The 25414-nt window shown below is 33.5% G+C and overlaps 5 protein-coding genes across 6 annotated transcripts; all 5 read right to left on the bottom strand.

Annotated features, from left to right (window-relative positions):
* Positions 1 to 119: 119 nt before the first annotated feature.
* Positions 120 to 2397, bottom strand: LOC144835284 (uncharacterized). The gene is made up of 4 exons (XM_078690355.1): positions 2266 to 2397; positions 1475 to 1719; positions 1172 to 1313; positions 120 to 702 (listed from the first exon to the last, which is right to left on the bottom strand). The coding sequence occupies exons 1-4, from the start codon at positions 2347 to 2349 to the stop codon at positions 397 to 399; spliced, it is 777 nt and encodes a 258-aa protein (XP_078546481.1). The 5' UTR covers positions 2350 to 2397; the 3' UTR covers positions 120 to 396.
* Positions 2398 to 2523: 126 nt separating this feature from the next.
* Positions 2524 to 6375, bottom strand: LOC144858298 (selenoprotein M-like). Of its 2 annotated transcripts, XR_013616390.1 has the most exons (5): positions 6175 to 6375; positions 5579 to 5649; positions 4930 to 5008; positions 3177 to 4493; positions 2524 to 2929 (listed from the first exon to the last, which is right to left on the bottom strand). XR_013616390.1 is itself a non-coding variant. In XM_078714654.1 (4 exons), exons 1-4 carry the CDS (start codon positions 6256 to 6258, stop codon positions 4332 to 4334), a joined length of 396 nt encoding a protein of 131 aa, XP_078570780.1. In that variant the 5' UTR covers positions 6259 to 6375; the 3' UTR covers positions 2524 to 4331. The 2 variants fall into 2 exon arrangements, 1 of the variants encoding a protein (XP_078570780.1); XM_078714654.1 differs by having other exon boundaries at positions 2524 to 4493.
* Positions 6376 to 6968: 593 nt separating this feature from the next.
* Positions 6969 to 9442, bottom strand: LOC144834752 (plasma kallikrein-like). Its single transcript, XM_078689662.1, has 5 exons — positions 9323 to 9442; positions 8709 to 8891; positions 8118 to 8392; positions 7594 to 7748; positions 6969 to 7290 (listed from the first exon to the last, which is right to left on the bottom strand). Exons 2-5 carry the CDS (start codon positions 8882 to 8884, stop codon positions 7111 to 7113), a joined length of 786 nt encoding a protein of 261 aa, XP_078545788.1. The 5' UTR covers positions 8885 to 8891; positions 9323 to 9442; the 3' UTR covers positions 6969 to 7110.
* A 20-nt stretch (positions 9443 to 9462) lies between these two features.
* Positions 9463 to 11708, bottom strand: LOC144834751 (uncharacterized). Its single transcript, XM_078689661.1, has 6 exons — positions 11628 to 11708; positions 11015 to 11222; positions 10513 to 10608; positions 10018 to 10137; positions 9804 to 9898; positions 9463 to 9558 (listed from the first exon to the last, which is right to left on the bottom strand). Exons 1-6 carry the CDS (start codon positions 11706 to 11708, stop codon positions 9463 to 9465), a joined length of 696 nt encoding a protein of 231 aa, XP_078545787.1.
* Positions 11709 to 13309: 1601 nt separating this feature from the next.
* LOC144835280 (merlin-like) lies at positions 13310 to 25207 on the bottom strand. The gene is made up of 15 exons (XM_078690351.1): positions 25056 to 25207; positions 24612 to 24740; positions 20948 to 21154; positions 20486 to 20637; positions 20082 to 20157; positions 19068 to 19202; positions 18688 to 18762; positions 18243 to 18356; positions 17572 to 17694; positions 17040 to 17171; positions 16700 to 16785; positions 16215 to 16302; positions 15981 to 16075; positions 15716 to 15875; positions 13310 to 15118 (listed from the first exon to the last, which is right to left on the bottom strand). The coding sequence occupies exons 1-15, from the start codon at positions 25134 to 25136 to the stop codon at positions 15068 to 15070; spliced, it is 1704 nt and encodes a 567-aa protein (XP_078546477.1). The 5' UTR covers positions 25137 to 25207; the 3' UTR covers positions 13310 to 15067.
* Between the last annotated feature and the right edge of the window lie 207 nt (positions 25208 to 25414).

Here is a 25414-nt window from a genome sequence, read left to right as displayed (position 1 = left end):
TTAAACTAGAGGGCGGCATTGTGTTTTTTTCTCGTATCACTACTTTGTAACGCGTTACATTTTCAGTAGTATCGTTTTGGAACTGTAAAGAAAAAACGACTACAAAACATACCTGGAAATTGTGTTAACATTTCTAATTTTCTTTATTTTACATCAATAATTGTATATTTTGTTGTTCGGTGTGGTACCTATACCATAAATTTGTCATTCCATATTAGACTGCATTTTAAAATGGTGATATTTGTAAAATAAAACCTCCGAAACAAAACAATTTTGACATTTTTTAAGAGTTATTTTATGTCAAAACTTTAATGTTACCTGCCAAATTGTTTAGCAAGTAGTACATTACAGTAGAGTATTTTATCGACATTCAATGCACAGAATTCATACAACTTGTTAGTAGTCTTTCATCTTTTCTTCTTTAATTTCAGATGTTACATATACTGCTCTTGGTGAATGACGCCTTTCTTTAGGCTTGATATATTCCAAATGTTCTTGTAGAATTTCCAACTTGGAATCATCTTTATAATCCCAATGAATGTTCAAATTAGGAGGAAGTTCCATTGATGAAAGTTCGTCAAACTTTGAACTATCTTTGACCTCTACCGTGTAAAAGTTAATGACGTTGTCGACGGTTTTCATTTGGCTGAGTAGATAGTTAGGAACACAATGTTTAAACGATGTACTACATCTAGACAGAATCTGTAAAACAATACAATAAATATTATTATTAAGCTTTTATATGGAGCTCTGCCAAGAAATATATATTTTTTTTTAAATAAATAAATGCTGCGGGGTTTTTGCTACATCCTATGGGATTTTCCAATCCATTTATGGGATTTTCCAATCCATTCACTTTATGGGATTTCCAATTCATTTATACAAAATGATTTAAAAGGCCACACATTGATCCTAAAGACATAAACTATTTATGCAGACCGCAACACAAGGAAGTTGACCAGTCACACACGTCTGTTCGAATAATCCATTGCTTGAGATTGGTAAAATCACTTTGTATTGCGTTATGTCCTTGCGAAGCGTCCTAGTGGGAACCAAGTTCTAATCTTTCTTTTTCAACACTCTTTTCATCTTTTGTGCAATTTTCCTCCACATACATACCCACATTAAAGGCTACATTCCAAAATCTTTAAAATTAATTATTCACACTCACTTTAAATTTAGTTAAATTATCTTTAAGTGACTGACTCTTCCAAGTCTCGGCATTCAGATGTGGACAGATGTCAGTCGCTATAACTTGTATTCTTTCCTTCACATCTGCAGGTGGCGTGTAAACAGGCTTGGTTTCTTCAGTACTAAAAAACAATTTAAATATTTTAACATTGGCGTGCATTATTAAAAATGAATCTTCTTCTTCTTTTTTAATAACTATGGGTTTTCTTTGCCGATGCAAGTACGGTATTGATTTATGTGTGGAAAATCCAAGTAGCGCCTGTGGGGGAGAGAGAGAACTTACACATCAATAACTTTCTGTTTTGATTCCTTTATGACCTCCATGTAGCGTGCTTCAATTTCTACTATCTCATCAGTGTCTGGTTCCACATCAGCGCTTGGACCACTGCCATATAAAAACTTCTTTACCCATGATTTTTCATCATCATTTTCTACTAATTTTAATTCCCTTTGGTTTAAAACTGGCCCGGTTTGGCCAATATCAGCTTTGCCTCTGATGAACGTTGTTGTAGGTAAGCCTTTAAAATTCTATGAAATAAATGTATAATTTATTTCAAGAGATGTCCTATACTATTACTTCAAAATTATCTTTTTATTTATGACCTTGTATTATAATAATTGGCATACGCATAGCCATACGTCACAACAGGCCTAGTAGTAGCTAGCTGGGACTATTCATCATGACATTAGTTAGGCCTACTAGAAGTATCAAGTATCATATCATTATTTATTAATTTTTACAGTTACAACAAAATGAATTCAATAAATAGATGATTGATGTCTTCTAGTATAAAATGTAATACTCCTACTTTATTAATTAGAAGCCATGCATGACTTTTTTAATCAATAAATGAGGTAAAGTTATGCTAGGCTTAGCCCTAACAAATTAAGCATGAGGTGAGCTTGCCACACAGCGGTCCACACAGCTCACGAACCGTCCCAGCAGTCGATGATCCGAGAGCGAGAATGCTAGCCTAGGTAGGATATTAGTTGATAATTAGTCTTATTTATTGCATGGTTATGAGCATATAAATATATTTATTTGTTAATAAAATAACAATGTACAATATTCACCAATCGATTATGACAAAAATATTCTGGTAAACAATATCTTCTTGCACAAATCTGCAGTGATTTACGGAGAACCTCCATTGCCATGTGCGTGTTTCTTGGTGATGATAGAAGCAATTCGCGTCAACTGTGATATGTAACGCGTTACTAATTTTATACCAATTATAATTGGAAAACTAATAAGGTACTGCAATTGCAGAGGAATGATGATAAAAATAGTAAAGGGAATGATGACAAAATAAATTCATGACCAGAACCAAATTTTACTGGATTTAATTTATTCACTTTCAACCAAACAAGCCAATGTACAAATAAATGCTGTAAATACTCAACAAGACTATTATACACCGCTTAGTGTAGAAATGTGTCCATATATGACCCATACATGCAGACGTGTCAAATGGTGTCAGTTCATGGTATTTTCACTGAGAAATTTATACCAAGATCATCATTGTTTTTGATCGTGAATGCATGTATAGGCCCAGGTAGACACAAGTACTACAGTTTATAGGCCCAGGTAGACCAATTTTTTGTTCACAATTGCAAGGCAGTAAAATAAGGCAAATATATCTATAAAGAGAGCAACAGTTATAGAATATGCATCATCTATGGCTTTCAAAATTACCGTACTGTAAAAAGACTAATTCATCCAATAGGGTTGTTCGGACTTTACCTATTTCATTTCATTTCATTATTTATTTGGTCTATTTAAGTATATACAAAACAAAAAAAAACTGAAATTGGGGAGACCAGGGTCAACCTAAGTGAACTTAATCACTGTAGCTGAGCCGGTTGACCCAACCCCAAAGTCAGTTTACACATAAAAGACAAAAAACAGTTACAGCGAATCAAAATGAATATGAACTTTTCTAATGAAGGCTGATGGGCCTTCTAGGACTGCAGCATCTGCCAACGGTCTGGGAAAAAGAGCAAAGGTCAACATCAGTTACTGGTCAGTAGTCTGACCAACTGTTTACAACAATAAACCTCTTTTTCTTTTGTAAAAAATATATATCATCATCATATAATGCACTTTTAATATTATTTACTATCCAACTAACACTGTTATTGCCACGTTTCATCCAATGTCCAGAAAGTAGATTTCCTCATAGTCACTTGTATTGTAATATATACTCAATAATTTGGGCAAAAAATACACTTTTTTGGATGACAAATTCCAGAAAATATCTGAAGAAAAATGTCATATCATTCTGACTTAATCACCAAATTTGCACAAAAACATATATATCACCTAAATTCAAGTTAACAAACAAAACGTTTGGGGCCCGGGTTGGGGCCATGGTTCTGGTCTTAAAGATGTATTGTCCCCCAAAAACATGAAAAATGAAGATTAATTAAATCAGACTTTGAATAGGTTATTTTGTAGTTTTAATAAAGTGAATCACTTCCGTAGAAAAAAAACGGATAAAAATAATGTTTTCACTTATAAAATAACATGATAAATGGTTAAATTCAACCAAAAATCCATTGGCTGGCAGCCAATTTGACCATTTTTTGCCTTAAATTCCAGTTTTTCAGGTAAATAAATTTTTTTGTTGATCCAATTTTTGGTCGAAGTCAATAACTAATATGTGACATTAAAATGGCATATTCAACAAAAAAAATGTTTAAAAATTATTTTCAGGGGGACAATACATCTTTAAGTCACTGCTCAGAAAAATAATAATAGAGGGGGCTATAGCATTTAATTCCTATATCAGAGATTGTCCAAAGTATCCTAATACAGTAATGCAATGAAACCATTATAACTGACTTAACAAGCAACATGTTAGTGCATTACAGAACAACATTACTATTATGTCAACCAATAACATTACACACATTATTAAACATTAATAATAACATTCAATATTAAAAGCATGCATAAAACCACAGGGGTTTCAAAAAATAATTTAAATATTTAAAAAGGAATTTTGAATACAATTACATTTAAAGCCATAGATGTGCTAAATAATAAATTTTTTATTGCATTTGATATTACCTTATGAATATTCATAACAATAAATTACAATATTATGAATATTTATGAAGGTGTTATTATTATGGAATTACAATTCTTCTTTTTCGTACTCCTCAGCTGTTTTCTCCACATAAGGTCCATTTTGGTATTCTTCTGGTACTTCTGCATGTAATGTCTTCTTTCTGTAGAATCCTTTGTGGACCATCAATGCATTCAACTCTTTTTGTGTCATTGGGGCCATATCAATTTTCTGATGAAAACAAGACAGTTATAATTATAAATGCAGAAAGTGTACATATTATATCCATACAACTATTGCTACACTAGTCTTTGTTATTAAGGTAAAGGTCCCATATTCATTCTCAATAAAAGGGAATAAGCTGTTTAAGAGCTCATTGTACTAAAGCCACGGCTTATGTTGTAGGATGGCCAGTTCCTTTCCACTCTGGCTTATCTTCCCAAGGTAATCCTTTACAACTGAGTGGAATGGGAGTTTAACCATGTGATGTGCCCATAAATATGGACATGATGATGTGATTTCACTACCATATTTGGGCATATCACTACCATATTTGTGCACATCACACTTTGTTGTCACATAAAGTTTGATAGTGTAGACAGAGCTTAATAGGAGTTATTGTATATTGTAATATTATTTCTATACATTAAATCAAAATGGTACATACCTCTACCGTTTCATCATTAGCATCTAGTAGGAACATGAAAGGAGATGCACCTGGTTTGGGCTTGAACTCTGCATTGTGGCTTCATTCAAAGTCAAGGAATTTAAATGTTTGCACTTGATTATGAAACAATTATTGATGCAATAATAAATATCATCTAACATTAAACAATTGTCAGTGTATGAACACCACATACTTCATACAAGTAAGGGCGTGTGTCGCAGTGTGTTGGACGTTGGACTACTGGACGTGAGTTCGAATCCAACGCTCGTCGCATTGCTTGTTAGCAAGACAGTTAAACTTAAGTTTGCTTCTCTCCACCCAGGTGTACAAATAGGTACCTGGTAAGGTCAAGACTGTGACACAATTGTGCTGGTTACTAGCTGCATTATGGGTGTATGTTTCCATATGTGATAAAAAATGACCAGGGTAATAATATGTACAGCGCTTACACAACCAAGATTGGATGGTTGTTTATAACCAGAGGAGCTTTACAAATCCAGGATATTATTATTATACCTATCACTCATTCTACATTACTGTTTATTACACCTCAAGGATTTGGTATCATGTTTCTACTATCAAATTGATAACAAACACTATCTTGACATAATTTATGATTCTCATAAAAAAGATTGTTTACAAAAGATACAAGTATGGGAGGTCATCATGTATGAACCGTTTAACTTCCGGCAGTTTGTTCAAACGTCATCCGGTGCAACTCTAAAATAAAAAAAAACAGTTTATTGTTCTCTGGAGTTTTTTAAATACATTGAATTTTTATTATTGTAATTTCAATCTAGCTAGTATGTGTTATTCTAACTTTTTATGAATCATTTTTTATTTGAATGTTTGAATGTAATTTGCACAAACACAAACATGTGCTAAAAAAAGTTAGCATACGGATTACTGTACATTAATAATATTAAAAATAAAATTTAAATGTATTTATTTATTTATTGTAAAATACTGTACACTACAGTATGTAGAAATATAAACTACTTTTATTATTGTCCAAATAATATATAATAAAATGACCGGTATTTTTATTCGGTAGACAGGTGAGAAGAAATAAGTGAATATTTGCTGGAGGCCTATCTCCATCATTGGTAGGTAAACCACCTGCTGTCGGGAATAGTGCACGATCCAGGGTAGGTCCAGCCCACTGAACTCAGCATTCCTAACAAACCTGCTACTCAGAGACTGGACTGTCTCTACTCGCTAGCTATGCTAGTTTTTTAGGCTTACCTCAACTTTAGCCTTCATAACATCAGCAGAGATAGCAATACAAATTGCCTGTAGACAAAGAAGTGCCGTAAAAACAGCCTTCATTTCTTTAGATTCTTCTAAAATAAAATAGAGGGTTTCTTAGACCAGCGAATCGTTAAATAATGACACGTAGAATTGTTATTCGGTACTGGAAGTCAAAGGTATTGTTTACGGTCTCCGCTTCACTGAACATTCGCACGCTTGAACGAATTCAATAAAGATATAAAACAAAAGATAGTGTAGGGCGCCCTCACATAATATAAACTTAAGCAAAGTAAGTACAGGAAAAAGTAAGCTCTGACCACAAGCTCAGATTATCAATTATCTGTTTCTGCAGGTTTTCATTCAACTACATACTAATAAAATATAGTTTTAATCAAGCCTTCTTTTAAATAAACGATCGTACAATAAACGACATAATATCAACAATGAACCGGCCGTTTGTCAAGCAATGTATAAACGGCGCCGTCTTCCGTTCCATGAAACGGAAAAGTGTGATTCTTTTTAACGTTTTAAACCATTTGGGGTTGTTAACACTATTTTGCTGCGACGACTTTGTGACATTTTTGCAAAAATACATATTCAGACAAGTTCTGCAATTTAAAACGATATATTTATTGTTGAATACAACTATATACAATCATTGCTTCATTGCAATACATAAATTATTGTTATTATTGAATTCAGTAACACAACATGAAGACTCTCCCTTCTCCGTTTTCCGTCATTCAGACATTATACGTTCTTTCCACAATTTGTTTCCATTTGTTCTGTTTAGTGCAGGATGCCAATGCCATTCTTTTAAATCTTATTAGGTCTATATGGTTCATTCATCGTCCATCTTTTATTGATATTTGACACGCGCGCCGGACGGATTTTGGCAGTTACAGCACCACTGATAAATGCACCACCAGGTTATCTTGTAATTTGGTTCATAAGCCTGTCGTAGTAGTTCTGTACCTTTGTATAGTAAATTCCCGGCGTCCCCTCTCTGGCACAACCATAACCCCAGCTTGTGATACCAACAAGGTACCAGCGGTCAACGCTTCCGTTAGCGTCAGGATGCTTGCAGACTAGCGGGCCACCAGAATCACCCTAAAACAAAATAATAATACGTTGTAAAATTGAATCACAGTTACAGGAGATCATTAAAAAATGGATCGATCATCGTTATAGTTGCAAAAATGTTGATTCATTTTACATAGAACTGCTTAAAATGAATGAATGCCCCACCCCCATACACTTAAATTTAAAGCTCCAACAAGTTAACGCCCAAAAAACAGGATGGACTGTAAATTCACCTTCCCACTTGTAGAATAAAAGTTAAAACAAATTGAGGGTTCGTTGCATAGACAAAATGATATATTATCTAATAATCATAAAGACAAGATCACGTACCTGACACGCATCAACCCCTCCTTCATCGTAACCTGCACAGATCTTATTGGATGTAAGGTCGCCTGCTGAATAGCAACTAAAGCCTGAACAGACGGAACCTTCACCAATATAAGGAACTGCAGCCTCTTGTAGAACGTTAGAAGTTGCTCCAGATTCTGATGGAAACAAAATAATAATGATTTATTTAGTTATAAGAGATTGATAAACTGTCGTTGACCTGACAGAATATGATGTCGGAAAAGAAACTAATGTCTTTGAGATGTCTCGCATAATTGCTAACAAGTTGCCCCACCGGAGGAGGTGCTGACCGGTCGTGGGCGACCCATGTTGTTTTTTGTTTTTTGTACATCATTTTTGTTGAATGTTGTCTGCTGGCATGTATCTACCATCCATATAAATGCATTTAAATGGATGGTCACACCAAACGCTTCTTTTGGAATACTATTAAATATTGTAAATGTAATTATGAATTGTGAATAAATGTGTGTATAGATTGACTTATACGTATAGTAGCCTTAACCTACCTGATGTGGTCCCCCATCCTGTTATATAGCACGTCGAACCAGAAAAGTCCATATCAGGATCAGGAATACAGATGTTATTGATCCGTGAGTCGGCATTTGGAGGCGGGCTGACGGCTGTTGTTAACCTTAGAACAGCAATGTCGTTGTCAAGACTGAACGTGTTGTAGTTATCGTGCGCAATTACATGAGAAACTTCTCCGGTAAAATAACTGTCTTGTGCGTTTGGTGATTGCGTGTGTTTGCCGAGGTACACTCTCCATCTTGATGGATCGGAACTGAAAATTGACAATTATTATTGAAAGATGCGTTGAAATCTAAACCGGCGGCAGTGGTGATTTACGAAAGCCTAATCCTGTCACAAGAATATAAAATATAGCTGTCGAAATTTAGACATTTATTAGCTATATATTAATATTCATGTAGCAGGATTTAGGCTTTCGTACTGATTTTTAATTGGAAAGTGTAGCTGTATCTATTAATTAGGCCTAAAGAAGCATAACCATCGACATTTTATGACATTTTAAACATCCATCGCTGCTGGATAATTTCTATAATTTACTTATGATTTCAATGTATCTACCAACAACATACCTTCCAGAAACGCAGTGGGCCGCTGTTATAATGTATTGGTCACCATAGAGTGAACCCCCGCACGTAAAGTAACCGTCATAATGCAATAGTGCCTGCCACGGCCATTCTCCAGGTTCGGCGTTCTCTCCTCCGACAATTCTGGTTTTTGACCTCCTTCGGTCAGACGAGCACCGCATCTTGAAACTATTAAAAAAAAGTATAAAAGGTAATGTTATTAATTAGGCTAGTATAATCGACAACAATTTTAGATTGTTTAAATGTTGTCGGTTCTTCTGTCGTTGCCGTCGTGTCAACAAACAAACTTTTCATTATTTTCGTCATTAGTCATTAAATTCGTATTTTTCGTAGTTAAAAAGCTTGGTTCCCACTAGTATACGCAACGCAAGACGTAAACGCAACACAAGTGTTGACCAATGACAAGTTACGGTTCGAATAATCCATCGCTTTTCATTGGTCAACTCACTTATACGTTGCGTTACGTCCTTGTGTTGCGTCTCTAGTGGGAACTAAGCTTAACTGTCATTCTCATTAATTTGTTTAATGCAAGTAATTATATCATTTTAATGTAGGCCTAGTACAACATTATCAACATGTAGATAAATACAAATACGCACCAGCCTCAGGTCTGCAGCCGTCTGGAAGCGAACAGATAGCAAATTCATGTGAGTCTCCGTCACAGCCATCTCCACAACTACAAGTACGGGTTCTATTTGACGTGATCGTGGCACAGCTACACTCGGACCACGTTCCCCACTCACTCCACGAACAGTCTTCTTGTTGTTGTCGCTGTCGTTGTTGTTGCTGCTGTTGTTGGCGTGTTTTCAGAACAACTTATTTCGTCTGCGCCATCCTAATTTAAAGTAAAACAAAGAATATTTAATACATTTAGGCTTACTTATAGTTTTAGTTTCTAAAAGTTTTGTTTCGATTTACAGAATGTTTTATTCTTCATTTATTTTAAGATAAACTGTTCGCGACAGCAAAAGTTTGCGACTTAAAGCCACAGTCTACTTGTAGTAGATCCTATAATAAGAAAACAGCATCATACTTCAAGAATACTGTAAAATGAAATATATTTGACAAACTCATTCTTACGTCACAGTCGTTGTAGTCGTCACATAGCCAGTTCACTGGGATACATCTTGGTTGATTTTCACATTTAACCTGACCTTCAGAACATTCAATTGTGCCTATAAATACAAAAAAAACATTATTTTCTTTAACGTTTTGTGGCTGCATTCTACATTCCCCCCTCCACATTTTTAGCCAATATAAGAGGTTTTCACATTTGTGTTTTTTCTGTACTTACAATGAACTTCATCAGAAAAACCGCCACAGTCATCATAATCGTCACACTCCCAATAGTAAGGTATGCATGTGCCGTCAGAACAGGTGTAGTCACCGCCGGGACACTCCTCTACAGGTTCATCTATAACAACATAACAACATACATTATATCATATTGATGGCTAATGTTATATAATACAGTGTGTAAGTGTATTCTCATAAAGGCGATTCTCGTACGGTGCCGAGCAGCCAACAAACGGCGCTAATTCGTCATTTCCACCACTACGAAAGGTGCTGAGGTAGACCAGACACTGGGGGTAACCCTTATACTCTTCCGAAAAATGTACAGGGCGTTAGGTCCAGAGACACTCGACTACGTTGAACGTAACCATGAACAAATGAATAAATGACGTAACGTAGATATCTGAAGAAGAGACAAATGCGCTGTCTCTAGACATAGTACCGTACGAGAGTCGGGTGTCTATCAAAGTCAACTATTATAAAATAGTATTTTTACATGTAGTTTGTTGACGGACATCTTGACAATTTTCAGGGAAGAGGTAGCATAGCAACGTATCCCATGACATCATGACTTCTCCAAGCTGCACATCGTCTAAAATCATACAAAGGACTTTGATTAGTAAAAGATCAATCTCAAAGCGAATTTGGTCTAACTACTAACTTATAAATATTGAATTATTGTATTTGCAATCTAAAGCTCTGCCTACACCATCAAACTAGTTTGACAAAACTTGTGAATTTGTGATGTGTCCTAATGGTAGTGGTATGACATCATAATGTCCATATATGGGCACATCACATTTTATTTTGTTACATAAAGTTTGATAGTGTAGACAGAGCAAAAGTCTCTTTTTGTCAACGATTTTCTACAGTACAGTAGTAGTATTAGAAAGCGAGTGATGTATTGATCTCAATAATAGAGGGATATCTTTGAGAATCAACGTAAAAATAAATAAATAAAGTGACAACATTGAAAAAATGGAATGATTGATACGTACTAGATAAGTCAAACACGTGCTGTTGCTCCTCGTCAGTCGACCTCCGAGTTCTTTCTTGAAAGATGCCTTTGTACTGTTCTTTCGCATATCTTGCCATCTCTATCTTCTTCATCTCATAGTGTTTTCTAGAAACGACAATTTCATCCTCTTTTCTATGCCGCCCGATTACGTCATCGGTGCTGTTCACGAGTCTTTCTAACAAACTAGACTGGTTTGGAAAAAAATAAAAGATTAAAGATCTGTCTACACTATTAAACTTCCTGTGACAAAAAAGTGTGGTGTACCCAAATATGGTAGACATCATCATCATCATCATGTCCATGGGCACATCACATTTTTTGTCACATAAAGTTTGTAGACAGATCTTAAGTCTACAATATAGATGCTTTATAAACGGCAGATACACTAGAAACACTTTAGAAAAACCCATCATTCTTTTTTCTCTCGGAGAAGTTTAATGGCGAGAAAATATGAATAATTAACGAATGGTTTAAGTTTAAACTATTTTGTTGAGCCTCTAAAGCTTTAGAAAACCACTGTTTTTTCTTTCGGAGAAGTTTAATGGCAAGAAAATGAATACATTAACGAATTGTATAAATAAGTTTAAACTTACCTTTGTAGCCGGTTTACTTAGACACTGTGGTATCACTAGAACCAAAGTAACACAGAACGCTACAAACTTCATGTTCATCATCTTAGACTGTCTCCGGCGGTAGGGGGATCGACGACTGTACCAGCAACAGCCGAGTATAGCTCCTTTTATATTCTCTTGTTCTATACGTTACCATACACCGATCATTGTTATTCAAAATTTATGTTTAAGCCCTAATCCTATTCACTAGCAAGGCTGACGCATACCTTATTCTTGGGTCCGCTAATCCTGCCTATTTTTGGAAAAAATCTATACTTGACCCGTACCTCAATTGGTGGTAGGGGCGACTTCGTTGTGTTTAAATACAAGTTAACATCCAGAAATAGGTAACCTTGATGTCTGTAAGGAAATTCAGATAATCTATTTTAAACAATATACATTTTTTTATAAGTTAGCACCATTGCCGTACACCGTTTTGTTGCTGCTGTGATTCTATCATGATTGCTAGGCTTATTATAGGTATCTTGAATATTGATTGAGGTCATATACAGTAATTATTATCATATTTCTAGCTGGGGGTCTATATATTAGTTTGGCACGAGGTCGTATTATCATTATAGTTCTATGGATTAGTTGTTCTTTTGCAATTTTTCATTTAAAACTGCATCTGTACGAGCATCACTGTCTTAACAGTTATAGTGCTAACGAGTAGCTTTCTTTATTAATTTACACTGATTTGATAATTACCATAATGTGTATTTCACAGTAGCATTTAGTTTAAATATTTCCTAATTATGTAATGTTCGTCTTGTGTTCTATTATTAGTTTAGTATAGCGGTATCTTACTGTGACAAACCCTCTTTTACACCAGCATTGTGATCCAGCCCTTTTGTAGTGGGTCTATTTTTAACTTGGTATTGACAACACATTGTGCTAATCTTCTCTGAATAACGTGAATGGATTAGAGAAGAAATGATGTGTCCCCTACCTACGTCATGGGGAGCCATTCATGTGAATAGACATTCATATAACATGAACAATGCCACCTGGCTACCAGTTGATGAATTCTTACGCAATTAGTCACAACAAAAACAGGTATTATCTGATTGAAGTTGAAGTGATGTGCCCATGGACATGATGGTGCCATATCACTATACCAAATTTGAGCATATCACTACCATATATGGGCACTTACACTGTTTTGTCAAACTAGTTTGATAGTGTAGACAGAGCAACTTTCACACCTGTTCCGCTTCACGTTTTGTTAATTAACTGATAACAAATCTTTTTAAAATGTTTTTGAAATGTTTTGGACCTCTTTATGAGGAAACTTTTGTAATCATATTTATTTTCTCTTGCCGTTGTTATCATGTATATTATTATTCTACACTATTTGTTTTATTAAGAATTTCAAATAAAGTAAATCAGAATTTTCTTCTGTTCCGTAAAACGGAATTCCGCTTACCGTGAACGGAACAGGTGTGAATGCAGCCTAGGCTTTGGTTTCCACTAGGACGCAACGAAAAGGGACGGGCTGTTTCAAGTTGTATTTTGTTTTACTACGCTTGCTTTCCACTAGGACGCAACGAAAAAAAGAAGGTATGTTTGTTGTTTTACCATAGTCAACTATGGTTTTACTCATCTAACAAGCACTAGGCTTGGTTTCCACTAGGACGCAACGAAAAGATGAAAGGCAATTTCAAGCTGTTTTTGTTTTACTCATCTAACAATCCAGCTCACCCAAAAAGGTTCAGCTATTCAATAACTATCTACAATTATTATAACAATATTTTGCATTATACGATACATCAATTAAAGCTCTGTCTACACTATCAAAAAGTGTGATATTCTCAAATATGGTAGTGATATGCTTAAATATGGTTGTGATATGACATCATCATGTCCATATTTGGGCACATCACATTTTTTTGTCACATAAAGTTTGATAGTGTAGACAGAGTTTAACAATCATAACATTATGAATACATTAACATAAATTACAATACTACGCAAAGGAAAACGTAACAGAACTTCGAAAATAACAAACATTAAATCGATTGTCTTCGAAGCCTAAGCGACTCAAACACCTCCAAAAGAGATATGTTTGTGAGTCACTTAGCATCTCAAATTCTATCAAAATTACACAAATTACAGACTTTTTTGCCTACTATGAGTAAATCATAACAATTGATATTAAAAATTGGCCTCGTCTTCGATTTTCTTGACCCAAAAACTAACTACGACATGACAAACATTAAATTATTATTACACAATACAGGTATTATTAAATGAACTAATTTAAACAAATAGTAAAACTAGCATACATGTTAGCACATTCATATTGGCAATCTATTTAATATTTAAATAAAAAACATTTATTGTTTAAATTAAATCATTTGAGATAATTTTATGACATTACGATTTCTTTTAAAATAATATCTTGTTCAATTTTTACCAATGATACCACTTTTTCAAATTATTATTCATTTATTATTCATAGGCCGGAATTTAATAAAATTGGTGCACCATTCATTCCTCATATTAATAAGTAATGAGCCTCAATAATATTCATGAGCTTCATTACTAATTCATGAGCAACATTGTTGCAAAATCTACCTTTTACAAAGTTTAGATAGAAAGTCTTGCTTCTCATGTCAAGATGAATATAGTTTTACTATAAATGAAACTAAATTAGTATTTGCACAATATATGGAAGGTGGTATAATAGCTCAGTCTACACTATCAAACTTTATTATATGTGACAAAACAATGTGATGTGCCCAAATATGGTAGTGATATGCTTAAATATGGTAGTGCTATGACATCATCATGTCCATATATGGGCACATCACAAAGTTTGATAGTGTAGACAAAGCTTTAGCTATAGTATAAATCTATCATGTCAAGTTATTGAAGCTAATGAAGTCAAGGCCTAAACAACATGTTCTGGAATTGTATATTCCATTCAGTATAAAAAATAAATATCTATTTCTTCCATGTTCCATCTGTCAATATTGTTTATATGTGAATGAATGAAAATGTCAACACTATTACAAATGTAGTTATATTTTGTCTATACAATGTTTAAATGTACAATTGCTTTACAATACATAATATATAAGCTTTATATAAATACGTAAACAAGACTTTTGTATTGTTTTCAGTAAACTATAATGTAATAGAATTGAGTTCAACTGATTATATGTATAAATGTGTCCATTTGAAATGGTTAAATGAAATATATGATTACATAGGTAGCTGCAGGTACTAATATAAGTACACAAAGGTATTACTAAATGTCAAGGTTCATGGGATAGTTCAGAGGTCACAGTTCATAGTTCAAAGGTGTTTAATTTATATAGGAAGACAAACAGTAGCGTGATAAGCACATAGCAAGTCATAGGCACTTTGTAATTATTTAGAGATGAGATACAAGTCAGGTTTTCCTCTGCTACAAACCGTCACAGTTCCTCAAAGAACGTAACACGATCTTGAGTCGTTCCCGCTTTTGTCTGAAGAAAAGAAATTAAAATTCTTCATTATTAAAGATATAATATATCTTGATATAATTGAAGTTTAAGCGTTTCCACCTGGCTTCAAAATTACACCAGCAAACTATCATCATACATTAAGCACTGTCTACACTATCAAACTTTATGTGACAAAAACATATGGTGTGCCCATATATAGACATGATGATGTCATATCACTACCATATTTGAGCATATCTCTACCATATTTGAGCATATCACACTTTTTTTAGTATAGTGTAGACAGTGCTTAAGTTCACAGATACCCATGTCTCTATTGATGCTACCTTTCTTTTTTATTATGCAGATAGATTTCTTTATCTTCCTGTCTGCTTGTATTTTCTTTTCAATAAATTTTTTGATGATAATCATTTTCCACTTCTTCTACAAATACTAGTTTATTTTAAATTTTGTTATAGGATACAAAAAATGGTACACTTAGGGTACACTTTTATCAGGCTCATTTCAAGTTTTTATTAATTTCCTTTTCATCTCTTTATCAATCTATTTTTCTGATTTCTTTATATTTCAACGATGATGAATAAAGTGTATTTGATTTGATTTGAATGATGAGCGTACCTTTTGTAACGTTGCATATTTATTCTCTCCCTGCTGTAACAGCTGATTATGTATAATATCCCAGTTTGTTTGTTTCTCTTCAACTTTCAACTCTTCAATTTCTGATTTAAGTCCGTTTAATTGCAATTGTAAGTTCTTACTCTTTTCCTGGTATTCAATTCTGTTTGATAAATAAGTTAAATTTGAATACATAAACATTACATAGCCTAAAAATAACAACTTGACCTGGTCTAAACTTTACCTGATAGTGATTTTTTTTTCTCACCTTTCTTTTTCAATTTCTTTTGAAAGTTTTTCAACTTCTGTGTCGTTGTCGTTGGTCAAAAGTTGATTTGTATCGATGGTTGGTAAACCTTGTATCTAAAAAAACCAAAAACAAACAATTATTTCAAAAGAGGAAACAGTGACATAAGTAACATTCTTTTTTATTCTAATAGTCATCATTTTAATCACCCGATTTTTTTTTAACCCGATGCTTCATTTTATCCTTAAAACTTACAGATATCTCAATAAGCTTTTCTTTGGCTATCATCTCACTTTGTCTTGCTTGTATTAACTGTTGTTTAAGATCCTCTGCTTCGATCATTCTAAAAATATAAAAAACATTACTAATATTTCCATTCTAAATAAAAACAAGTAAGCACAAGTAATATTCCTCCACTCATCTTTTCCTTGAGGTTTGTCCGACAATATCAATGGGAAAACTTACTGTAATAACATTTTTTAATTTATTAAAAGCTTTAAATAGTCAGTAATGAATACCTCATTCCAAATGATATTCTATGAGGGGGTGTTTATTCGAGAGAGGGGGGGGGGGGGTTTCACTTGAATAGATATGGTAGTCAATAATGAATACCTCATTCCAAATGATATTCTATGAGGGGCGTTTTTTCGAGGGGGCATATATTCAATTCAAAGCGGGGCGTATATTCAATTCAAAGTGGGGTGTTTATTCGAATAAATACGGTAGTCAATAATGAATACCTCATTTCTGATTCCTCTACGATCCTTCTGGCAATCTCACTTGCTTCTTGTAGTTTTTGTTCCATAAGACGTTTCTCCTCTTCACTCTTGAAACAGAAAACTTCAGGTGTTAAGTTATGTCTACACTATGAAACTAGTTTGATTTGCCCAAATATGGTAGTGATATGACCAAATATGGTAGTGATATGACATCATAATGTCTATATATGGGCACATCATAACGTTTGATAGTGTACACAGAGCTTTAAAAAAAATTATAGATTTTTATAGAAATGTAGTATCGGACACAAAAATTAGGAGAATTTGTAGAACGGTTGTTCTAGCATTAACAGATTAGTACCTGAATGACTTGCATGTTTATTCTTTGGATTTCTTGCTGCGCCTGTGATGCCTTCTGGGATAGAAGTCTAGCCTCCTCTTCAGCCACTCTAGCCTTTTCACTTAATAGATCAGCTGCTTCTTCAGACCGCATCTAAACAAAGCATTACAAATCATTTGAAAGAGTTGAACCAATAACTAATCTAGCAGGCAACTGAAAAATCAACAAGTCAGGTCAGGCCAACAGTCAGATAGCCTGACTTTCTAGTGGCTAAAACGCTTGCCTTCCAATCTGACCTAGTGCCAGGGTTCTGTTAATAATTTAAGTACATTTATATTATTATATAATTTGCATAAATTAAAATACATAGAAAATTGTGTTGCTCTGAGACTACAACAACAAAACACAAAACAGAAAAAAGGGCAAAAGCCATGATGAAAAAGCCACTTCAGTCAGTGCTCTAGTGGCAAATGGGTAAAAACTAAAACTCTGTTATTCATCCTTTAATTGGTGAGTTGTTGTGATTGAAACAGAAAAAATAATGTAAACATACCAATGCATCTTTAGCATTGAGTGCTTCTTCTTGGAAAGCCTGCAATTGCTGCTGTAAGTCTTCCTTCTCTTTCTCAGCAAGTTCTCGCAGCTGCCTTTCTCTCGCTAATTTGTTCCTCTCAATCTATTATACGAGAACAAAAAACTGTCAGCAAAATGATCAACTACATTCAATTCAATTCAATTCATTTATTTTCCAGAAGACATATAAAACATATAATGCAATAAAAAAATACAAACACAAGAAAACTAACACCAGTCTGGCGGATTGTAGAAAAGTGACAAGTCACTATGCGAGTACTCTCCTTCTGGTGCAGACAAAAACAAGTTAACAGCAAAATACATTAAATAAGGCAGGGAAAAATTTGACAGGGGAATTAGATCAGGTATACCAGGAATGAGATTATTACCTAGTTTTGACATTAAGTGGAGCACTAATGCTGCCATAGAATCAACAGCACCATTTATTTTTTATGAGGGTGACACAAAACAGCAAATCTGACATGCTTTAAAAAATGTCAACACTATCAAACTAGTTTGAGAAACAAAGTGTGATATGCCCAAATATGGTAGTGATATGATATCATCGTGTCCATATATGGGCACATCACATTTTGTTGTCACATAAAGTTTGATAGTGTAGAAAGAGCTTTAGACTTGACTCAAACAAACCTGTCGTTTGGCTTTTTCTTCTTTTGCTTGTGTCTTCATTTGTTGCACTTCCATTGAATCTGTTTTCCTACGTAACATAAACAGTTCATGATTTCCTACGCATAAATCTAAAATCTATAAAAATAAAAAAACATATTTATTATTATTTATTTTTATCTTTCGTGGTTAACCACCACCTTTATTCATTAAATGTCATAATTGTTTATACATCTTCTACTTTTTTTTCGTAATATTCTGTTTTTGTATCCTCTTTAGTAATTATTTCTATTTTTAAAACATATATCATACTTGTACAATCCATTACTGACCATTATTTATGTTAAATCATATTACTTTATGTTCTATTTGTTATTATTTATTTTTATAGTGTATATATTCAAATAATATTCATTAGGGAATTTATTTTGCTGATAAATTATTGTATTTAAAAAACCAGAATACTTGCCAATTTATTTCTTCTACTTTTTGGTGAAATGAAGCTGAAATCCGACGACTTCTTATCAATTGGTTTTATAGTAAACTAAAAAAAAGTGGAATATTATTATTTAAAACAAATCAAAAATATATTTTTAAATCAACATTTTAACATTTTTTCATTTCTCTATCTAATTCTGTCTACACTCTCAAACTAGTTTGACAAAAATGGTAGTGATATGACATCATCATGTCTATATATGGGCACATCACATTTTTGTCACATAAAGTTGATAGTGTAGACAGAGCTTAAGACTGTCAGCCATTAAGTATAAGTCCAGTTTGGACAAAAGAGTACTGAACTGGACTAAACAGTACTTCAAAATATATGTACATGATAGAAACATTTACTTTTTTATCTCTGTATGAGATATCCCCGATTTCACTCCAGGGAAAAGAGATTTGTGGACGGAACCTGTTCTCTGCTTCGTACACATGAAGTCCAAAGGCATCGACTCCAAGCTGTAACGGTGTCTTTTTATCATTCTAACAACAAAAATTGAAAGAACAATCAAATATTATGGCTAAACAATTTTTGTGGCTGTTTTACTTTATCGTTTTGATTTAGCTTTTTTCTTATTTTATCTTGTATCTCTATTGAGATCCAGCCACTGATAGTATGATACACAAAGCATTGTCATTTTTTCAGTAATTTGCCTTTTAAATATATACATACATAAATAACAAAAAGATGAGAGCAAGTTGATAGCCCTATAAGCTCAAAAACTTGTTTTCATAGACTCACTCGACATAAGGAATTTCTTTTATCTAACATTGCTCACTGATCAACAATTTAGAAAATACAACAATATTGCATTGTTGACTATTACACTGTGTGTTAGCCATGAGTCACCATTTGTTGTGGTTTTTGAGATAACAATAACACAATGCTGGTTACCTCTAATCACTTTACCAGCCCTGTATTTTAGTTCTTATGTTGTCTGATTTCACAGGAAATGCCTTTAGATTGTAATAACTTCCTCAAAGGAACAATTCATTGTTATCAATTATTGCAAATTAAATTCCATTTTTTTTTCTTGAAACTTCAGTATTTTTAAAACTTAAACTTATATGAAATTTAGCCATACAATTGTAGTAAAGTATTTAATTATTATATTATGAGTATTAAGATATAACATTTGATATCATATGGTAGAAACTACTACAGTAAAAAACGTCCATGCTGTATTGCATCCTGATCTATTGATATAATTTTGAAATATTGCATTTTTAACCATATGGTGTGTGTTTCAATTTCAAAACAATTTAATGAAAATATTGATAAAAGAAACATGGCAAATAATGTAAAACTATTGCCTCTTGAGTTGTTTATATTTGTAATATGAGAATTAGAATGTAACTTACGGTTATTTCAAAATAGTTCACACCATACATATCAAGGTCTTGAGCAAATTTCAAGTATTCCATTTCAGCTTCATCTCTGGAAGAGAAAAAGACTTATGATGACAATGGTATATTATACAATAAATAATCGAATCACATTTTTTAAACCCTTCAATATTTTAATCCTCCACACTTTTGCACGCACACACACACATGACTGCTCTCCTCCCCTATCTACCATTATGATAAAGTCTTCATTCATTCTGTACTCCATTCACACACAACTTCCTCATCCCAAGTGTAAAAAAAAAAATACAATCTTATACTGATTGATCGATTGATGTTTGTTTTATTTCAATTATCATAAGTTTGTATGTACAAACACAATGAAATAACTATGTATGTATGTATGTAACATTACCTACCTGGTCATGCCTTCATTCTGTGCATACCATGACGTTATTTTGTCTTCCCACATTTGTTGTGTCATGTCGTACTGCTCTATGACATCTTGCGGAAGAAGTTCTTCCTCCGCAAGGAAGCCGACACGATGGTACGTGGGGTCATAATCACCATACTGAAACAATTTAAACAAAAAATGATAAATTAAACAATAGAATAAACTTAGTGTCTCTAAGTTTCATGCAAGTGCTTGACTTTAAGTGTCAAATAATTATTTGAGTGCTAACACCAAACAAATGCGCATTCACTACATGCTTCTAAAGGTATCAACATGTGTCTTGTATCTGGAACTATCACTTTCCTGTCCACAACAAAGGCTGTACTTGTAGATTACAGTCTACAGTCTCAATTATAGTACCCTCATTTTCAGTTTCTACACACAGGCCATTCAACCTGCATTACTTCGTCAAGAACATAATTCTAACCTTAGCTTGAATGGCGTATGCAGCTAACAAGACTGCCGCTTCTGGTGAGCAGTAGATCTCGGCTCTTAAGACTTTCTGCTTTACTTGAAGAAAGAACAAGTGCTGCGTAATTTCCTGGATGAGTTCCTCTGATACCTCTTCTGGATAAAACTTGGCAAGAAATGAGAACTGTAATGGATTCTCCTTTGATACATTTTGCTCTGTCACCTTGAATAGAAAAAAAAAATGTTTCAAGTATGTATGTGATTGAAAATATAACACAATAGAAGAAAAAGAATTATGGAAAATGAAGATAAGAGCAAGTTGATATTCCTATTTAATAAATATGTTTGAAAAATAATAAATAAAATATTTTTTACTCTGATAACTAAAAGGTCAACCAAGCAGACAAAAGGAAATACTTAAACTAGACATGAAACTCGTCACTTTGACGAGTTAGTTATCCGCACCACGACAAACGCCACGTGCACGTCATACGTTGGAATATTGCACACAGATAAAGATTATGGCATTATGAAGAAAAACTGAAGAATATGATATGCTGTTAGTGCTGAATTCTGTCAATTTGTGTCATATAGTATATACATGCAAAGAGTATAATCTGTATACATATTACATACAGTGTAGAATAGGTGAAATTACGGGACCCGCCATTTATTCCAATTTTTAACATGGCGACGGTATCAAAATGAAACACTTAAATAGCAATTTCTGGAGGAAATTATCTCAGGAACAACATATTAACGTGTAGAAGAAATTTGAATACGTAAAATATAGATGCGCACCCTTTTAAATGTGATGAACTATTACGCAAAATATGAAAATACGACTTTTTTTATTCAACTGGCCATATGATGACGTCACAACATCCGATTGGCAACATGTTTACATGAATTCGTATCTACAATCCAATAGCTTCCAGAAAACGTTTTAATCGTGATTATCACATTTTATTCTTACGAGCTATTACAGATTAAAATTTACTGTAAAGATGAAATTAATGACCCACGTAATTAAAATTTTTAGGCACGATGACGTCATAAAAATTAAAATATTTTTATCTCATGCTAAAGAAAGTTGATTGACCTACACAATATATAAATTTAGGCGAAAAAGGAATACAGATAAGCGTGATGCGCTCCATTGAATGTGATGAGCAATAACGAAAGAGACAAAAATCCTATATTTTACATTCGTGTGGCCATACGATGACGTCACAATGTTTTTTTAGCCTTATCGATGCATGATCCGATATCTACAACTCATCAACTTCTAGATTTTGTAATAAAAATAAACGGTTCACGGTTTACTTTAGAAACTATGACTGTTTAAAAAAAGACATAATTTTGACGATTTTTTAAGCTTTTTCATAAAAAACGCGCACGAATTGTCTAATTCAACGTGTTCGTATGGCGTTATTTAAACTGGAAAAGGTCTAAATTGTTTTCAAAATTACTAGGAAAGACTTGAAAAATATAATTCAAGAGAAAAAAATATGTTTTTAACGCTACGTGCGCACCGCGTGCGTAAAAAATTGCGCGCCCGTGGGAATTTTTGACATGCTCAAAATGACAAGAAACGCATAAAAAGTTGATTAGAAATTAATTTTGCGCATTTTGAAATTTTAAATGCGCGTGCGCGCGTAACTTCTTGTGAAACATGCCATTTTTAATCCGTAGAAAGTTTGCCCCTGATATGACTTAAATTTTGTCAAAGTGTCAATACTAAATGACTTTTGGTTTTTAATCTATAATCAATCATTGAAATTCATAAAATTGCGCGTAAGTCACGTTGCGCAACTATGACGTCATTCAAAAATAGGAGGTGCACAACTTCACGTAAATGCCCATATGTTGTCAAAGTTATGAAATGTTATGTTTACACATTTTAGAGAAACGCGACTCACAAAAAGGAAGGAAGGATCCAAGAATAATACAGAAAACTAGATTTGAACTCGTCACTTTGACGAGTTCGGGTTATCCGCGCAAACGCAACATGCACATACTTAACTATATGAACCTCGACAATTAATATGCCATCCTATGACATGAAATAAATATGTTTACAGTGCTGAATTGTACCTATTATGTAGCATACACCATATTACAGTATTTTACAGAATAAACTGTATATGTTATATACAGTGTAGCATAGACAAAGTTACGAGACCCATCTTTTAAATCCAATTTTTAACACGATGACGTCATCAAATTGACATATAAAGATAACAATTTTAGAAGATAATTATCTAAAAATTTACATTAAAACAAATTTGAAGAATTTTGGGCACGTAAAAGTGAGATGCGCTCTCGTTTAAACGCAATGAACTTTTACGCAAGAGATGAAAATATGACTTTTTGAATTCAACTGGCCATATGATGACGTCACAACATCTGATTGGCAAAATATTCACATCAATTCGTATCTACAATCCAATAGCTTCCAGAAAACGTTTTAATCATGATTATCACTTTTTATTCTGACGAGCTATAACAGATTGAAATTTACTGTAAAGATGAAAATAAGTGACCCACGTTATTTACGTTTTTAGACATGATGACGTCATAAAAATTAAAATATATATATATATATATATGAAAGATAGTTGATTAACGTAGACAATATTAAAATTTCGGGGGAAATGGAATACGTATAACCTAGAAGCGCTTTGTTGAATTTGATGAGCAATAACGAAAGAGTAAAAAATCCTATATTTTACATTCGTGTGGCCATACGATGACGTCATAACATCCGAGTGGTAAAGGTTCTGCATGAATTCATATCTACAACATATCTGCTTACATATTAAATTAAAAAAATTGGGGGTCGTGGATGATCCTGAGGAGCTATAATAGATTAAAAATAGGCTTAATTTTGACAATTTGTTGTCACTTTTGCAACTAAAACGCGCGCAAATGGTCTAAATCAACGTGTTCGTATGACGTCATTTTAATTTGAAATGATGTAAATCTTTTTTAAAATGACTAAGAAAGGCTGTAAAATCATAATTCAAGAAAAAAACACATGATTTTCATGCTCCGTGCGCACCTTACGCGTAATTTTTTTCGCGCGAGTGGGAATTTTTGACATGTTTAAAATGTCATGATCAGCGTAGAAAGTTGATTAGAAATTAATTTTGCGCATTTTTAAATTTTAAATGCGCGTGCGCGCGTAACTTCTTGTGAAACATGTCATTTTTAATCCATAGAAAGTTTGCCCTTGATATGACTTAAATTTTCACCAAGTGTCAATACAAAATGACTTTTGGTTTATAATCTATGACCAAACATTGAAATTCATAAAATCGTGCGTAACTTACGCTACGCGACTCTAACGTCTTATAACGAAGTTTCCTGCACATCTACAGCTACAGATCAATCTTATGACAAAGTTATACAATCTTATGTTGACAAGGGTGAGAGATATGCGTGCAACAAAATTCCGGGAAAGAAAGAAGAACAAAGATGATGAAAAAAAAGATATTTACAATCACATGGGTTATCCTGCAACTAAGTTGCGGATAACCAAAAAATATTGATCCCATACAGTAACAAGGAGTTATCCGCTCTACCAAGCGGATAACTAAAAAGAACAAAAAGCTCATGAGAATGTCTAATAATATTAAAGTAGCCAGTAAGTAATTTAGTAGTAGAGTATGTCGTACCTTTTTGTCCATTTTTAGCCATGCTTGATAGCCTTTCTTGTCCACATATTGCAGTCCAAAATACCAAGTTTCCCTCAGTCCTTGTGTCCGACACACAAGATCAAAAAGCTGGCGACCTGTAGCTGTACACTACATACATTAAAACAAAATTAATTTTAATTTTGAACAAATCAAAATATATTTAATATTTTAAACTAATAATATTCCTCTCCAATGGATTCAAAGATGAATATTAACAGAAACATAATTTCCCATTTCACTCATTGTTCGTGTAAACCTCACGGGGGAATTCTAGGCTAACCTAGGCCTAGAAGGAAGGTAAATCCCATATTTGAAGTGGCACATTCCGGGCTTCCTTCCTCCCTTCCCTGCTTTCTTTCTCAGCAGCCAGGCTATCTTCCTGCCTGGCTGACGTCTAGTTTCTTATCTTAATTATTTACTTACATCTATGCAAAACTCCAGTTCAGCATCCATAGTCATAACCCTAACCTTTAAGGTTTTAGGTTTGCTTCTGAACAGCGACATATTGCAAATCTATCTGCGTTTGTTCATTTTTTGAATAACATAAACTTTAGTCATCATCATAACAATTCTAATTTTCGTTGCATGTTGTCATCGAGCAAGTTCAAAAGGTCACGTAAGTATCGAAAAAGGGGGCGCTCTATATATTTATCTTTCTATATCTCACCATTTTATAAATAAATTATGAAATTACATATTTTGGCTTTTATTTCTGTATTTCCTAATAAATCTCACTGAGAACAGGTTTTAGAAGATCAAAATCTGCTTACTTTTTTATATAC

This window comes from Antedon bifida, chromosome 2, assembly GCF_963402885.1.
Source record: "Antedon bifida chromosome 2, ecAntBifi1.1, whole genome shotgun sequence".
NCBI lineage: Eukaryota > Metazoa > Echinodermata > Crinoidea > Comatulida > Antedonidae > Antedon > Antedon bifida.
The sequence above is the reverse complement of the archived record's forward strand: the minus strand, read 5'-3'. Positions and strand labels throughout refer to the sequence as shown.

Excerpts from the sequence above, each read along its gene's own strand:
- LOC144835284 (XM_078690355.1), bottom strand. The coding sequence starts at position 2,349 with ATGGCAATGGAGGTTCTCCGTAAATCACTGCAGATTTGTGCAAGAAGA. Across the intron at positions 1,720-2,265 it reads ATTTTTGTCATAATCGATTG|AATTTTAAAGGCTTACCTAC; the intron begins GTGAATATTGTA and ends TTTATTTCATAG. Across the intron at positions 1,314-1,474 it reads AAACAGAAAGTTATTGATGT|TACTGAAGAAACCAAGCCTG; the intron begins GTAAGTTCTCTC and ends ATTGTTTTTTAG.
- LOC144834752 (XM_078689662.1), bottom strand. The coding sequence starts at position 8,884 with ATGCGGTGCTCGTCTGACCGAAGGAGGTCAAAAACCAGAATTGTCGGA. Across the intron at positions 8,393-8,708 it reads GCCCACTGCGTTTCTGGAAG|TTCCGATCCATCAAGATGGA; the intron begins GTATGTTGTTGG and ends GTCAATTTTCAG. Across the intron at positions 7,749-8,117 it reads AGGATGGGGGACCACATCAG|AATCTGGAGCAACTTCTAAC; the intron begins GTAGGTTAAGGC and ends TGTTTCCATCAG.
- LOC144834751 (XM_078689661.1), bottom strand. The coding sequence starts at position 11,708 with ATGATGAACATGAAGTTTGTAGCGTTCTGTGTTACTTTGGTTCTAGTG. Across the intron at positions 10,609-11,014 it reads GCACGTGTTTGACTTATCTA|ACGATGTGCAGCTTGGAGAA; the intron begins GTACGTATCAAT and ends GTATGATTTTAG. Across the intron at positions 9,559-9,803 it reads ACGACTACAACGACTGTGAC|GATGGCGCAGACGAAATAAG; the intron begins GTAAGAATGAGT and ends ACTTTAAATTAG.
- LOC144835280 (XM_078690351.1), bottom strand. The coding sequence starts at position 25,136 with ATGTCGCTGTTCAGAAGCAAACCTAAAACCTTAAAGGTTAGGGTTATG. Across the intron at positions 17,172-17,571 it reads TCAATGCTAAAGATGCATTG|ATGCGGTCTGAAGAAGCAGC; the intron begins GTATGTTTACAT and ends TGCTTTGTTTAG. Across the intron at positions 15,876-15,980 it reads AAAGAAATTGAAAAAGAAAG|AATTGAATACCAGGAAAAGA; the intron begins GTGAGAAAAAAA and ends TTTATCAAACAG.